Below are 16,749 nucleotides of genomic sequence, written 5' to 3' on the forward strand. Positions count from 1 at the left end.
TGGAGGTTCCCAGGCTAGGGGTCTAATCGGAGCTGCAGCCACCGGCCTACACCAGAGCCACAGCAACATAGGATCCGAGCCACGTCTGCAACCTACACCACAGCTCATGGCAATGCCGGATCGTTAACCCACTGAGCAAGGGCAGGGATCGAACCTGCAACCTCATGGTTCCTAGTCGGATTCGTTAACCACTGCGCCACGACGGGAACTCTGACTTTTTTTTTTTTTAAAGGGCCACACCCTTGGCATATGGAGGTTCCCAGGCTAGGGGTTGAATTGGAGCTACAGCTGCCAGCCTATACCACAGCCACAGCAATGCAGGATTCGAGCCGTGTCTGTGACCTACACCATAGCCCACGGCAAACGTCAGATCCTTAACCCACTGAGCGAGGCCAGGGATCGAACCCACAACCTCATGGTTTCTAGTCTGATTCATTTCCACTGCACCATGACGGGAAATCTGACAGTGACGTTTCTGAACAGTGGTTAAATCTGCACATTCATTGTCTACTTTCCTCCCCTTTCACTGCCCTATGGTCACCTTCAAACCCCACAGCCTGTGGGTTCTATAGGCAGGATAGGCCATCCCTCACTCTGCTATTTATGGCATGGACGACTCACGTTCCAAAGCCCATAATCTTCAAACTCAAAACCTCTTTCTTTAAAAACTCTGCTCTCTCACATATATTTCTGAAACCTGCTTTGAAAGATCAAAAAGACTTGACACTCCTTTTTTTTTTTTTTTTTTTTTTTCCTGCACCGTCATCCCTTCCCTGGAGTAGGAAGCAGAAAAAGCCCTGGCTGCTTCCTGAATGGAGGAAAAGCTCATAGGAAAACAGACCTTTGTGAAGAAGCCGGCAGTTAATAAAATATTATTGGAGCACACACACTACAGGGGAGGCTGTCTTTTATGGAGAAGCAGAACTGAGCCGAAACGTCTCAGAATTGAAAGCAGAGGCTGCAATGATACTGGAGTTCCGTGAGACTAGTGATGTCCAATAGAATTTTCTGAGATGATAGGAATCTTCTTAGAATGTGGCTAGGGTGATTGAGGGACTACATTTTAAATTTTACTTAATTTTGACTTCAATAGCCACATGTGGTTGGCGGCTACAATATTGGCCAGTGCAATTCTAGACATGAGTAGAGAGGGTGTGACTAAAAGTCATACAGCCCCACAATTATTTATATATATAAAAACGTGCCACGCCTTTTTGGTTTGTTTTTTGCTTTTTTAGGGCTGCACGTGCAGCATATGGAAGTTCCCAGGCTAGGGCTTGAATCAGAGCTGCAGCTGCCAGTCTGCACCACAGCCACAGCAATGCAGGATCTGAGCCACGTCTGCAGCCTACACACAACTCATGGCACTGCCAGATCCTTAACCCACTGAGCAAGGCCAGGGATCAGACCCTCAACCTCACGGACATTCGTCAGGGTCATTACTGCTGAGCCACAACGGGAACTCCCGTGGCTGATTTTTTTGGTGGTGTTGTTTCTTTAAATCTCAAAACGGAAATATTTCAGTTTGTAAAAATTATATTGATAGTGTAGCCATAACATAGTTGGTTAAATCAAATAAGACCATCGTTTAATTGGCGAGAGATGCTGACCTAATAAGCTGAGGCTAAATTCACAATTAATTAAAGATTTCATGTTCATTCAGCCAAGACATGCCTCAAACCATCTTTTGTTCAGCTGGCCAGCAAGATCCTTAGAACTATATTCAGGACATCTTGTACCTATCATCAACCTATGCGATAAATCCCATTTCAAAAGAGTTCTTCCATTTATCGGATTAGTAATTGTAGGAATAGCATTTTTCTCTATTGCATTAACTATTATATTTGTAGTAAATGAATATGAGAGTGTCCTAGATAAACCTTCAGATGTTATTTGATTGTTGGTGATTTAACAAATAGTTCTTTAACTTTGTATCATTTCTCTATGAGAGATGAAAAAACGGAGGCTTAGCGAGGGCATGGCCTTTTTTCTCTAAGGTTTATATACTTGGTATTTAGAATTCTAATATCAACTCACATCAGTTTGATCCAGAGATCCTACCTCCCCACAACACTGCTCTTCCTTGGCAGATAATGCTAAAACCTAAATGCAATCACTTTTGTTTGCCTAAAGACAGAAGCTGGGAGAAAGTCCCAGCCCTCTTCAAGAGCCACCTGATGCCAGTGGGCTGCTGCTGTGGAGGACACTGCAGGCCCCCACAGCTGATGGTCCTTGGTCTCCAGCGATGAAACGGAAATGAGAAGAGCCGTGAGGCTGGAATCACATACAAGAAACTTATCCTAATCACAGAAGGCCCATGAGCATGATTTTGGCTTCTGATCACCTGGTAGGTTTGGTGTAAATCGAGGATCGCGTTTCTGGGAGATATGCTGCGCCTGTTTCACAATCTGCCCATCACCCCCTGTGTCCCAAGCTTGACCCCGCCCCTCAACGTTCATCAAGGGGTCTTATGCAACTCGCTGAATGCCTTCCCGCAGGCCTAAATCTTCCTCCTGGGAATTCAAAGCAGCGACGCCTCGCATTCACTTAAAATACAAACAGGTGCATGCGAGAAGGGAGGAGAGTGAGAGGCGGTGGGAGGAAGAGAGGCAGGGGATTCCGAGGTTCAAACCCCCAGTTATACAGTACGTCGCGGGGACGTAATCTACAGCACACGGGGTACCGTCAGGAATATTGTAATAACTTGTATGGGGACCTGTGGTTACTAGGCTATCGTGGTGATCATTCCATAATGTATGCAAATGTCAAATCATTATGTAGTACACCTGAACCTAATAAGAGAGTGAACGTCAGAGCATTTCATTTTAAAAAGATGCAAGGGAAGACAGAAGCTCACTTTCTTCATTTGCTGTTCTATTCTTGGTTCCCCTTTGTTATTTGTAAAGCCGGAAAACCTTTCCCTTCCTAGAACGCTAAAGGCCAAAGCCTCGGGCGACGCCGCCTCCTCCCACCTCCGCTCCCCGCTGCACTTGCAAACTTTGGACAGAGGAAAGGTGGGCGCCGGTCGCGAGACTACAAGTCCCAGAATGCACGGCGCCCTCCGCACAGGCGCAGCGGGGACCCCCCGCCTGCCAGCCGGCCAGCCAGCCTGCGGAGACCCGGGTCCCGCGCCGGACCGGGGCTGGGGGCAGGCGGCCGGGGCGGACCTGGCGGCGCCCAGGGCGGCCCGGGCGTTGCGATGAAGGCGCCGCGGCGCGCGTGAAGAGGATGCGGCAGCAGGCGCCGCGGCGGGAGGAGGAGTAGGCGGTGGAGCCCCCGGGAGGGAGCCGCGCGCGGGCCAGACGGCTCCCGGAGGCTCCGCAGTGCCGCCGCCGTCGCCCCGGAGGCTCCGCGCGGAAGCCATGTAACCCTGCGGCGGGCTCCGGGCTGCTCCGTCCTTCCCAGCTCCGGGCTAGCGCGCCAGCGGGGCCAAGATGAAGAAGCAGTTCAACCGCATGCGCCAGCTGGCCAACCAGACGGTGGGCAGGTAGGTCACCCGCCGGCCGCCGCGGGCTGGTGCGCGCTCGAGGCTGCATCCGCCGGGGCGCGCAGGTGATGGAGCGGGTGCGCCGGCCCTCCCTTCCTCCTCCCTTAGCTCCGCACCGGCCCTCCCCGGGCGCTGGTCCCCTCCGGGCACCGCTCGCGGGCGCGACCCTTTCCTCTCTGAACTTCCCGGACCCCGGAGCCCTTCTCGCGCTCTGCCCGCCGCGCCGGGGCTCCGGTTGCCAAGCGCAGAGTGTGACGCATCCTTTACCTGCGTCCCCAGCTGCCCCTTCACCTCGTCCTCCCTGCCTTTCCCCGGGACTCCCTTCTCCCTCTGGCCCCTTAGCTTCTTGGAAACAGGTGTTTGCTCTGATGGTGCTGGAGGCAGTCGAACCGCAGCCGCTCCCTGAAGACGCCTTCCCCTGAGCCGGGTTCAGGGCTCCTCTGGGGTCCGGGGAAAATGTTGGGCCTGGTCCGCTTGGCAGATCTGAGCCCTCCTGCGGTGTTTGTTTGCTGGGACTGGGTACTGAGATGCCGGATTCCTCTCCTGGCCGGGTTTGTTAAGGCGTTGGGTGGCGGCGAGAGGATCTGTAGCGGCGCGGGGAGCGGGGGCAGGGAAGGTGCTGGTGGAATGGCGCTGCTGTCGGCTTGGTCCTGAGACTGATTTCACTGGAGGGAGGGAGGTTGCAGAAAGGGAGGCCCAACTCCTCTGGAAGATGAGATAAGCGGAGGATCGCGGCCAGGTAGGGGAGGGGGACTGAGGCCCCATAGGCAGGACGAGCCAGGCCCCAGGAAGCTGCAAGACCCAGCCTGCTGTCATCACAGCGAAAATGGGCTACATCTGGGCAAGTGTCTCCAGGAGCGGCTCCGCGGTGTGCCAACATCTATTAATGTTACATAAGGATTCTGGTGGGTCTCTTCCAAAGCTAGGCATGCTCTGTACACAGAATGGTTAGGCAGAGGGGGGTTTTTTGGTGCAACTTCTGTCCCTGGGGAGGGATTTCCATTGCTGATGTGGCAAAGGAATTCAGGTGTGTAGTTCTAAAGCAGGTGGAAAGCCTAGAACCCAGCCTCGGGCGGCGCCGCTCAAGTGCGCCGTTCAAGTGCGAGCTCACCACCTCGAGGGCCCTCCACTAGATTTCCTGAGAAACCAAATACCTTTCTTGGGTGGGAAGTGAACTGGCATGTGGGAGGGGTGGGGGTGGGGGGTTGGGCCCGGGCCCTCCCCGGGGACACTAGACTGCCATGTAAGCACACCACCCTCCTTACAGTGGTCCCTGGAGGGCAGAAGATGCAGTGGCTTCTTATGGAACCAGACTCCAGATGGTTTCCAAGTAGCAATGTCTAAAATTGACTTGGATGCGTTTTCATTTCCCAAACACATGTGCTTTCACATGAGGAAGAATTTATGAATAGCAGAGTCAGATTTCTGGCATGGTATTGCCACAGATAGAGCCTCACGTGGGCTGCCTTTGGATGTGTTGGACCCGGGAACAGTGTTTTCCTGTAAGGGCTGTTTGGCAGATGACAGTCAAGTTGACCTGTCTTCGGTACCTTGACTCCTGCGTCGCCCTGTGGGCCGGCATCCGTCTGCCCACCTGCCCAACCATGTGACCAGGAGGCCCCTGAACTAGACTGGAATGGCGTGTCTCATTTGGTCCTGGGGTTCCAGTTCGGGGCGCGAATCGAAGTGTTAGCAAGGTATTCACCCTTCTTCCCTGGCACCCTTGAAACCTGCCTCTGCCTCTTTCCAAAGTGGTAAGGTTTACGAGCCTCAGGCACAAAACCTTAATCCGTGGGTAGAGTGACCAAAGGGAGAAGGGCAGTTGGGTGTCAGGATAGACAACAGGTGGTCTCACTCATTTGAAAGCACATTCGTGGACGTCCAAGCACCAGGAGGTCCTTGCCCCTTGTTTATTGAGATGCTGGTGGACACTGGCACACGGACGAATTCTGTCTCTCTATCACATGGGATATTACTGTGTCATGTACCAGGTAGAATGATGGCCAGCCCACTATGGTGTGTTGATCATATATCATCCTTTTCTTTTCTTTTCTTTTCTTTTTTTTTTTTTTTTTTTTGGCCATGCCCATGGCATGCCGAAGTTCCCTGGCCAGGGATTGAGCCCAAGCCACAGCTTTAACCTGTCACAGCAGTGACAACGCCAGGTCCTTAACCCTGCTGGGCCACGAGGGAACTCCCAGGTTTCCATCTTGATGATATTCCAAGTGAAACTTTCAGGGCAAAAATCAGTTCATGTTCCTTTGCTGCTTAAAAGCCTCCCGTGGCGTCACATCGCACTTACTGTCCCAGCTCTTTCTGGGGCCCGGAAGACCCTGAGTGACTGGACCCCTTCCTTGGCTTTCCATCTTTGTTCTGTTCTTCCCGCCTGCTGCGCTCCAGCCACAAGGGCCTTCCTGGCCCCAGACACACCGAGCTCCTTTCCCTCTGGCGGCTTTGTTCCAGCTGCTTTCCATTCTGCCCGCCTGGGTCCCAAGACCTTCCAGAGGCCTCCCCTCTTCACTCTCTAGTCCATCCTGTTCATTTTTGTTTTTTATTTGCTGGGACTTCATTTTATGGACTTACTTTTTTTCTTTTTTGGCCTCCCCCCCTTGGCATATGGAGTTCCTGGGCCAGGGCTCAGATCCAAGCCACAACTGCCGCCTAAGCCCCTGCTGCAGCAACACCAGATCATTAACCCCCTGTACTGGGCTGGGGATCGAACCTGCATCCCAGCGCTCCCAAGACGCTGCTGATCCCATTGTGCCACGGTGGGAACTTCTGGACTTAGGTGTTATTGTTCAACCTAAGTGTCCTAAATAATTCAGGTTTACTCACCTGGGTTGTAAAAAACCTTATTTTCACGGTAGCGCACATAACCCGTTGCTCCTAGCCCACATCTTGCAGAAGAACCTTTGACTCTTTGTGAGGAAAACAAAAGGATAGACCTGAACTGCGAGGGAACTGAAGAAAGGGTTCACAACTGGACCTCTCAAGGTGTGCCATTGTGGACTGCGAGTCGGTGTTTGAGGTTGATCTGGCCTGTTCCTTTCGGTCAGAGCGGTCATCACTTTTGAGAGGGGCTTTCAGAATGCGAGCTCCCCTTGAGGAGTTGCTTGAGCAAAAGCCGCTGCATTCTCACCCTTGCGTGTTTTTGAAGTGACTCTCCTGTCTTTGTGGGAAGATGTAGATGGGCGGGAGGTGGCCCTTCCTCCCGCCTCCTCACCCCACTTGCCTTCCAAAAGCAGCAGGGTCTGGAGGGCTTCTGCATATAAAACTGCCAAGGGGCTCAGATCTTAGCCCCTTTAAGAATGCAGGCATCGCTGCGTGTTGTGTGGCATTCACAGTAATTTCTCTTGAAGCACCCACCTCTTGCATGCGGAGGGAGTCGATGACTGGGAAAGGAGTTTTAAACCCACTGCACTTAACTGGGAAAAGCTGTGTCACCTCCTTGGTCTGTGTAGCTATCTCTGCCCATGTTCCTGCTGCTTTGGCCTCACCGCTGTGCCCTGTCACATCAGCCTCATCCTTTGGGAAGCATCCTGGCCCTTCAAGGCTGGACCACCATGCGCCTAATGGTTTGAGGTAGCACTGGGTTTCAAGTGGAATGGGTCTGTTTTGTGGGCTGCTGACTGTAGTTGAGCTGAACTCTGCCCCTTAGTTTCCTCATCTGCAAAGTGGGCATGATAAGGTTTGCACGGTGCTAATTGTGGCAGTGAGGACAGGAGATTACCCCTGAAAAGTGCCCAACATCTCTCTCAGCACTAGGACATACTTCATAAATAGTAGCCACAGGTATCTTTGGGCAAGTGCCATAACTGTCCCTGGGTTGTACGCATGTGGCTCCCATTCATTCTTTTCTTTCATTCACTCAGTAAATGTTTATTGGGTGCCTGCTGTTGTGCCAGGCTCTGTGCTGGTTTAGGGAATATTACCATGCAGTCAACAAAATCCCTGTTCTCTTGGAATCTGTTAGAAGGGCATGTTAGGTTATAGTGTGTCATCAGTTTTATCTCATCTCATTTATCGTTTCCACTAGACGTTACCTTCCTGGTGGGCAGGACAGTTGTCCTAAGGCCTGGTGTATAGTAAGCTCTCTGAAATTCTTTGGCGACTGAATGCTTGTTTGAGCAAGAGGTCCCTTCGTGGTGGACGGGGAAGTCACGCTAAGCAGTTCTAAGACGGGAGAAGCTCCGGCCACTGTGCCTCTGTCATTTTGTGATGGGAGTGGGTGTACAGAGGCGTGAGCACAGCTGCATTGCTGGGCTGTGGAAGGACAGAGCAAGATTTAAGGGAGAAATCTATTCGTGCCTGACTTAAAATGCTAGGAGCGTCTGCAGGTTGCTGGGGTGAGAGGCACCCTGAAAAGCATAGAGTACTTTTCTTGCAAGTGGCATTTGGTTTGTGTTGGGCGGAATAAAGCCCTGAACTGAAATTTAGAGCCCTACTAAATGACCAAGAAAATGGAAGTAAAGTTGGCACCTTGACCTGAGGAGGAGGACAATTTTTTCAGCCTGCACAGCAGCCCTGCCTCAGAGGACTGTCAGGAGGTCAAAGGAGCCCGGCTTCAACCAGGCGCCCAAGAGTTGGTGGGTGTCATTCATTGTCATTTTCTGCTTCTTGCCCAGTCAGTCCTCTGAAAACGCTGGCCTCCCAGACGTAAAGTGCTTCTTACATTTCCATCACTGCCTGGTGATGGCTGTCAGTGGGGCCCTGTGCTCCCCTGCAAGAGTGGGTAATGTTCACGGGGACCAAGAGTAAGCAGGGAGCTCAGCAAGTGTGGGAGGGAGGCATGGACAGGCAGGAGCAAGGCTGGCTGGATTGCATTCTTTTGGGTTTGGGGATTATGCATTAGGGAGCGGGGGGAGCAGAAGGTCAAGTTTGCACAGCCCTGTTGTCTGTTCTTAGATGGCTCAGCCTGCCACCATGCATGGGCTTGATTGCTGGTGCAAAGCCCGGCTGAGCATCATTGCTGCTGCGCAGGTCTCGGGATGTCACTACAGCTGCCAGTGGTACCCAGATAGATGCTGAGGATGCAGCAGCCTCTGGGAGTCCTGGTGCTGCAGGCATTTTTACTTGGGCCTAAGCAGCCGAAGCCAGCACGGATCTTTTCCTTGAAGGTGTCTGTGAGACAGCGCCTGGTCATCAGCAAGCCTCTGAAGAGCGGGGACCTGCGGGTGGGACATCACGGAAAAGTCAGAACCAATTCCAAGTGAGTCATCAGACGGCTTTGTCTGTATTTCCCTGTGAGCTGGACCATGGCTCCCTGATAGCTCAGCAGGGCCGGGCAGACCTACCCTGTCCCCCAGGTAGCACTGTGTACGTTTTCTAGGTCTCAGAGCAAAGGTTTTCATTCATTTTGTCGAGGCCCGTGTCTCGCCACCTGCTGTGGTGTGTGTATGTGACAGAGAACAGAAGGTCCTCACAAACTGATGAATGGGCTAGCACATCTGGAGGGGATATTTTCTGAGCCCATTACTGTGTAGACCTGCCAGCGTGCAGCCTTCCTGGGCTACTTGCAGCAGTAGGATTTCCTGCAGCGTGCTGTTCTCCCAGACCTGCAAGTCATGATAAGGAGCCATGCTTTCCAACAGCAATTAATGCCTTCCCCGCCCATTGTCCATCCTTCGTCTTTTTCATGATGGGTGAACAGGACTCCCTCCCCCCAGAAAAAGGGAATCAGTGGCCCCTGTGCGTCAAAACAGTCATTTAATTCCTGGTTGCTCTTTTGAGAGGGGATTGCTTCCTAATCATTAAGAACAGGTTCTTGCAAATGCTGTGTTGCTAAGGACAGCAAAGCATGCAGCTGGGCTTCTGCTCCATGTGGAGATAGTTGGAGGATGCAGGGAAGAACAAGGGAGAGCCGGGGCTCTTCCAAGGGGCTCGGGGCATCCCAGCAGGCTGGCACCTGGTACCCTACTGTCCTGGGGAAGTGTGTGGCCATCTAGCCATTTCAGACGCCCCTTTCCGTCCAGGAAGCAGATGTTTTTGCTTTTCTTTTCCAAACTCGAGAGTTTATTTTTAGGAGAAATGTTTATTTTCCCACAGAATTCGATTTACTTTTTTTAACCTTCTTTCTGGTTACATAAGTGATAGTTGTTTATCAGAGAGAAGTTATAAACTCATGGGTGGGCAAAAAGGCCAAAAAAAAAAAAATCATCCATAATCTTAGTACCTGGAGGCCCCAGTTAATATGTTGGGTATAGTCTTCCAAGTTTTCATAGGCATATAGCTGTTCTTAAAAAGAGACCGTTTGGTGTATACTGTTTTGCAGCCTGATTTTTTTTTTTTTTTTTTTGGTCCTCCTGTTGTATTATGTCTTGAATATCATCCCAGGGCAATAATCGTGTCTCTACAGCATACGCTTTCAAAGCTCTGTAAGATTCCATTAGAGTCTGCCAATTTCGTTTTGCTAACATGTAGCAAATAATTCTTAGGGGTTTACTTTCCTAGGGTGACATCTTCGCAATGGAATTGCTGGGCCAAAGAACATGTGCATTTTTAAGACTTTGTACGTCTTTTCAAGACTCTGCAAGTGTATGTTTTATGTCTGTGAACACATGCACGTGTTCTGTTTCCACCCGCAGAAGAATCGTTCATTTTCTTCTCCCAACTCGATCAACAACGAAGGGTATAGCCTTGTCAATGACATGAATAAATCCCAAAACTTGTCTTCTCAAATTTCTAGTGAGGTTGAGCATTTTTTAGGTCTCCTAGATATCTGGGGCCTTTTCTGAATTGCCTGCCTAGGGCTTTGCGCCAGTGCTCTAAAGTCATGTTCATAATTGATTTCTGATTGGTTTTTAGGAAATTGTTAATATATTAAGCACATAGATGCTTTGTTTTATGCCATACACATCTCCCTATGGGTTTTGTTTTGGGTTTGTTTTTTTTTTTTTTTTGCCTTTTATGTTTTGTTTCACGCTTTTCATCATATTTTGCTTTGAATGTTAGGGTGGGGAACTCCTTTCTCCGCAGGAGATTACATACATATTTATAGGTTTTCATTACCGTGATATAATTTCATTTGACCATCAAGTCTTTATCAAGTTCTTTAATTTTGGCGTGTGACATATAATAGGTGCCACATGTAGTCTTCCTTTAAAAAAAAGTTATCCCGATCATCAACTTGAGTAAGGTAATTCATGCCCAGCACGTGAAATGTCATCTTCATCATGGACTGACAGATTTCGCCTCCTTGTATCTGTTTCTGGGATTTCCAGTTTGTTCTCTTGACCCATAGGTCGGCAGGGATATGAGGTGGTCTCTGCTGCTCAGATGAGCAGCGGCGGGTTGGTGCGTCCCATGCTTTGGACAGGCGATGCCATGGAGTTGGTCTGGGCTCCTCATTCCAGCTTCATCTGGGACAGCTTCCTTGGCTTGGCAATGAGGACTCAACAGCTTTGCCTAAAGATCTGGTGCTACCTTGGTCCTAGCTAATCTACAGACTGCTTCCTTATAAAAGAGGCGATTATTTTCTTCTGGCTTCGCTCACTGGTTTATTCTTCCTCATTTTTTGAGATGGATATTACAAAACAAATAGATTCACAGACATAGACAATAAACTTATGGTTACCAGAGGGGGGGTGGGGGGAGGGATACATCAGGAGTTTGGGATTAACAGAGGCACACTCCTGTACATAAAATGGACAACTAACAAGGACCTACCATGGCACAGGGAACTATACGTGGTATTTTGTAATAATCTATAAGGGAAAAGAGCCCCCCCCCCCCCAACGTATATTTATAACTAAACCACTTTGCTGTACACCAGAAACTAACACCTTTTAAATCAACTATATTTCAGTAAGAATTAAAATAAGCCAAAAATAAAAAAAATAGATAGAAATTTAAAGAGGTAGATAATCAGACATACTGACAAATGCTTATATGCAAAATGTTTACAAAATAAAAGGAAAAATAACCCAGCACCAGCCCCCACCCCCCGCAATGTATATATTGGGTTGGGGAAAATTGAAAGGTTTTTTTTTTTTTTTGTCTTTTGTCTTTTTGTTGTTGTTGTTGTTGCTATTTCTTGGGCTGCTCCCGCGGCATATGGAGGTTCCCAGGCTAGGGGTTGAATCGGAGCTGTAGCCCCCGGCCTACGCCAGAGCCACAGCAACACGGGATCCGAGCCGCGTCTGCAACCTACACCATAGCTCACGACAACACCAGATCCGTAACCCACTGAGCAAGGGCAGGGACTGAACCCGCAACCTCATGGTTCCCAGTCGGATTCGTTAACCACTGTGCCACGATGGGAACTCCGAGATTTTGTTTTTTAATCATGTTACATGTTGCATAAATTTATTTTGAATTTATCTTTGGCACTGAAGGTAAATTTGATGAACTATATTATCATTGGATTTAAAGATAATCATATGTTTTCTCCTTCATTAATGTCTTCATTCAATAACTGGTGCCATAAATATTTATTGAGCACTTGCTATGGTCCAGGCATTTTTTGGTGCTGGGGATACACCAGTGACAGAGTTCCTGCAGTTTCTACCCACTAGGAGCTTGTGTTTCATGTTCTTGAACCTCAGTAAATTTTCTAATATTGAGCTCTCCTCGCCTTCCTCTAGTTGATCTTACTTGACTATGATTTGCTGATTATTTTTATATAATGCTAAATTGAATTGTTTTATTTAGGATTTTGGCATTCGGTATTCATATATGAGATCATCTGAATTTTTTTCCTTTTGCTAAAGCAGTCAGATTTTGAGAACATTGTAACACAAACTGCCTGCTTGCTTCTTTTTCCATTTTCTTTTTCCATGCAGTGGTGAGGTCAGCTTTGAAATGACCTCTCCAGACCACTTTTTGGAGGTGGTTCTTTGACAGCTTTCCCAATGTCTTCAGTCATCATTGGGCTATTTATGTTTTCTATCTTTTCCTGAGTCATTTTTACGAACCTATTTTATAGAAAAGCATTCCTTTTTTGATGATTTTAAAGCTTAATGGAGTCTGTTTTGAGTACGTGGTTGTATGGCCTTTGTCAGTCTAATTTGCATTTCTCTTTTCACTTGGCTTGGCTCCCCACACCCCACAGAATCAGCTCTTATTAATTATTCCTTTTTCTTTTTTAAAAATTCTTTCTCATTAGCTCTTGATCAGTGTGTTTTTTCTATTTGTAGTAAATCCTTCTTCTTCTTCTTTTTTTTTTTTTTTAATTTTTAGATCCCCTCCTCCCGATTTCCTTTGGCTTATTTTGTTCTTTGCCTAGTCTTGAGTCTTCCGTGTTGAATTAGGATCAGCGAAGCCCTGCCATGGTAACACATGAGCTGTGGAACCTCCATGGCCCAACATAGCCAATGTTTATTTTTAAGCTCATGTGAAATGCGGTGGTTGCTGGGGACTCCTAGGGACAGTCGTCCATGCGTGATTCAGCGGTCCAGTCTGCACCCCGCCCCCCATCTCCATGTGTAGCTTTCAGTCACTGCTAAAGGTGAAGAGAGGATGTAGAGAGGCCATCCGGGCTCTTACATGCCTTGACCTGGGATTTACAAATGTCATCTTTGTTCGCATCTCCTTGGCTCCGACTCTTCCCAGAGCTCCCCTGGATATGACTGGATATAGGGAGCCTTTCCCACAGTTGAATAACCTTGGAGATCTCTCTCCCCTCTCCCACTGCCTGTCTTTGAAATCTTTCCTGTACCCTTGCTCACTCCTGCCCCCTCTTCTGCCCTCTCCTCCAAAGTGCAGCTATGAGAAGGGTCATTCTTTGTCTCCGTCCTAGGAGGGTGGCTGTGGAGTCTCTCAGTGTCCAGGAATCAGCTCCTTTAGGAAGGAGCTTCTTTAGGAGAACAAACATTTTTCATGCTGATATTGACTATCTCATGTCAAAATGTGTGTGTACAAATAGATACATGTATATATACATACATACCCATATAAATACGTATTTTTTTTTTTTTAAGTTCTTCCTGCAGTGGGGAGAGGAATGATGAGAACAGAAATTCTCATCCTCTCACACCGGAATGACACCTGCTGTATTGGGCTGATCACCAGGATTAAATCAGATAAGAAATAGAATATCCTTAGCCTCAGGCCTGGGAAATAATAAGCACTCCCATAAATTATAGTTATTACCACAAGCCTCTGCTGCGCCGAAAGTCTCTTTGACATGAGGCACTTGTTTGGGCCTGATTTATATTCATAAGTAGCTGAAAATTTTACAAGTTGAAATGGATACCCATTTGCCTTCTGCTCGCAAGTCAAACCCAGTTTTTCGATGTTGAGTCCCAGAGATGAAACCTCTTAAGAGAGAGTACGGATGGCCTCACTCATTTGAAATGCACTGTGACGCGTAGTTGTTGCACTCCTTGGGATGGTCCTAGTTGTGCTGCTGTAACAAAGACACTCAGGATCCCGGGTGGTGTGTGCACTGGCCGCAGGGAGCAGCCCTTCAGGGCCCCAGACTCTGTTCCACGTGCTCCTCTGTGATGGCAGGGGCCAGGAATGAGGACGCGGTGCATCATAGCCTGGCCCCCAAGCTTCTCTCTGGAAGTGACACATGTCGCTTCTACTCACACTCATTGACTGGAGCAAATCACCCACCCCACCCCACTTCAGCTGGTGCAGGGGAGGGCATCCTTCAGGGACCCAAAGAAGAAAAGCTCAAAAGGCTCAGCTCTGTCCTCTGTAGCCGAGAACTGGGCTGTGTCCTTCATAGGCTTTTTTTTTTTTTTTTGGCTTTTTAGGGCCACACCTTCGGCATGCAGAGGTTCCCAGGCTAGGGGTCTAATCAGAGCGACAGCTGCCAGCCTATGCCACAGCCATGCCGGATCTGAGCCGCGTCTGTGACCTACACCACAGCTCACGGCAACACAGGATCCTTGACCCACTGAGCGAGGCCAGGGATCGAACCTGCAACTTCATGGTTCCTAGTCGGATTCATTTCCACTGTGCCACGACAGGAGCTCCTATAGGCATTTATTATTATTACTGGTTTTTAATGACCACACCCACTGGCGTATGGAAGTTCCTGTGCCAGGGGTTGAATCCAAAGCACACCTGTGTCCTGTGCTGCAATGGGGCAGTTGGATCCTTTAACCCACTGCCCCAGGGCCAGGGATGGAACCTGCCCCTCTGCAGTGACCCGAGCTGCTGCAGTCAGGTTTTTAACCCACCGAGACACAGCAGGAACTCTTATAGGCATTATTTTTGTTGACTCCTGGCAACATGGATAGAAATTGGGTGCTATTTGTGGCTCCATTGTATAGATGGGGGATGGAGGCTGCAGAAGTACCAGGCTAAGAAAGGGGCAGACCAGGTTGGAGCTGCATCCTTAAGTAGGTCACGCCCAGGCAAACGCTTTCCTTGGTCCCCTCGCTCCTGGGGGTGGATCTTGGCAGCCTCAGGGTCCCTAAGGTCACTTCACGTGGTTCTGGAAATGCCAGTTAACCGCTCTTGACATGAATAAAAATTAAAATGTCACATTCATGTAAGGTAATCGGGTATCTTGTATGTAGCTAGCCACCAAGAGCATGCAGTAATCTGCCGATAGAAAATTCTCCACTTTGCTTCCTGTCTGCAGTTTCAGAAGAAAGGGTAAGAGCGTGCCCTTTGGAAGTATTTCTTTCTTTTTTTTTGTTTTTTTTTTTTTACTTCTAGGCTGAAAGAAAAGCTGTTTCTCTGACTGCAAAAGCCCCTACAGACTCCTACATAACAAATAAACCAAATAGGGACCTTTAAAAAATAAGGACTATGGGGAGTTCCCGTTGTGGCTCAGTGGGTTAGGACCCCGACTAGTATCCATGAGGATGTGGGTTTGATCCATGGCCTCCCTCAGTGGGTGAAGAATCCGGCATTGCCATCGGCTGCAGCGAAGTTCACAGATGTGGCTCAGATGTGGTGTTGCCATGGCTGTAGTGCAAGCCATCAGCTGCAGCTGTCATTCCGCTGTCATTCCGCCTCTAATCGAGGAACTGCCATGTGGGTATGGCCCTAAAAAGACAAAATGAATACATTAATTAATTAATAAGGACTGTGGGAAGCAGGCAGAGCTTTTGGCTGTTTCCGTGCGTGTGCACTGTTGACGAGCATCATTTTCACAGCTGCTCTTGGTCGAGTGTGTCCCGTGACAGACACTCAAGTGTATGTTGCAGATACTCCCATTTCACCCTCACAGCAGCTCTTCAGAGCAGGTTCTGATCTGTCCCCCCCTGTCTATACAAGTCTCAGAGCAGGTGAGTGTGTGTCATGGCTGGATGCATTGTTGGGAAGGAAAGGACGGTAGTTGAGATTTGCTCCCGGAGCCACTGGTTTTGATACAGAAGTTCTTTATCGCTGTACTTTAATGAGCCTGCAAGGGGGGTGTTCCTTTGTGGCTCAGCAGGTTAAGGATCTGGCATTGTCGCTGCTGTGGCACAAGTTCAGTCCCTGGCCTGGGAATTTCCGTATGCTGTGGGCACAGCCAAGGAAAAAAAAAAAAAAAAAAAGGCAGAGTTCCCATTGTGGCCCCCTGGGTTAAGAACCAGACATCGTCACTGTGAGGATGCGAGTTCAATCCCTGGCCTCACTCAGTGGGTTAAGGATCCTGCATTGCCACAAGCTGCAGTGTAGGTTGCTGATGTGGCTTGGATCCAGTGTTGCTATGGCTGCAGTGTAGACTACAGCTACAGCTCTGATTAGATCCCTAGCCTGTAAATTTCCATATGCCACAAGTGTGGCCCTAAAAAGACCAAAAAAATCTGCAAGAGGAGAAAAAGTGGAACACTTTACATGTCTCACGTTAGTGGAATGATTAAGTAAATTCTGGCACATTTATGCAGCTGTAACAATCTTAGTGTTTTCCTAACGTTCAAAAAAATGTAAGGGCTTGGGAGAAATGTTTCAGATAAGGAAACAGGATACAGGAGTGCATACAGAGCTGAGATTGTACAGTCTTTTCAGAAATTGTATAGAACAGCCTGGAAGGAAATCAGGAAAGCCTGGAAGGGGGAGCAGGTCGGGTTTATCTTTGGGTAGGATTACGAGTGATTTGGTTTCTTGCTGCTGGTACTTGCTAAAAATTTGCAACTTCTTGAAAATAAAACATGTCTTTTTTAATAAAACAAAACCCTTCCAGGACTCAAAACAAAGTGGGCAAATGTAAAATGTTGCTGGAATTTCTCATGTTGATGTTTTAGGTTTGGGGCCCTTTTCAGGTCTAGGTAGAAATATGTTCGAAGTCCTCCTGAGCCTTAGTTTTAAACATGGGAACCCTCTTATCTTCATGCTCTGGAAAGGCTGTGCTGTCAGATCTCATTTCACAGAATAAA

General features: G+C 48.6%; 1 protein-coding gene across 4 annotated transcripts in view; it reads left to right on the forward strand.

Annotated features, from left to right (window-relative positions):
* Positions 1-3,067: 3,067 nt before the first annotated feature.
* The window catches only part of ARHGAP44 (Rho GTPase activating protein 44), a 153,563-nt gene continuing 139,881 nt past the window's right edge, over positions 3,068-16,749 (forward strand). For 3 of the 4 annotated variants that reach the window (XM_047758820.1, XM_047758823.1, XM_047758822.1), the window contains exon 1: positions 3,069-3,487. In XM_047758820.1, coding sequence (XP_047614776.1) covers positions 3,435-3,487 — 53 coding nt within the window. In that variant the 5' untranslated portion in view covers positions 3,069-3,434. Of the gene's footprint in view, positions 3,488-16,749 lie in introns of all 4 variants that reach the window. The other variant, XM_047758821.1, reaches the window with a different exon arrangement.

The sequence above is a fragment of the Phacochoerus africanus genome, chromosome 14 (genome assembly GCF_016906955.1).
Source record: "Phacochoerus africanus isolate WHEZ1 chromosome 14, ROS_Pafr_v1, whole genome shotgun sequence".
Taxonomy (NCBI): domain Eukaryota; kingdom Metazoa; phylum Chordata; class Mammalia; order Artiodactyla; family Suidae; genus Phacochoerus; species Phacochoerus africanus.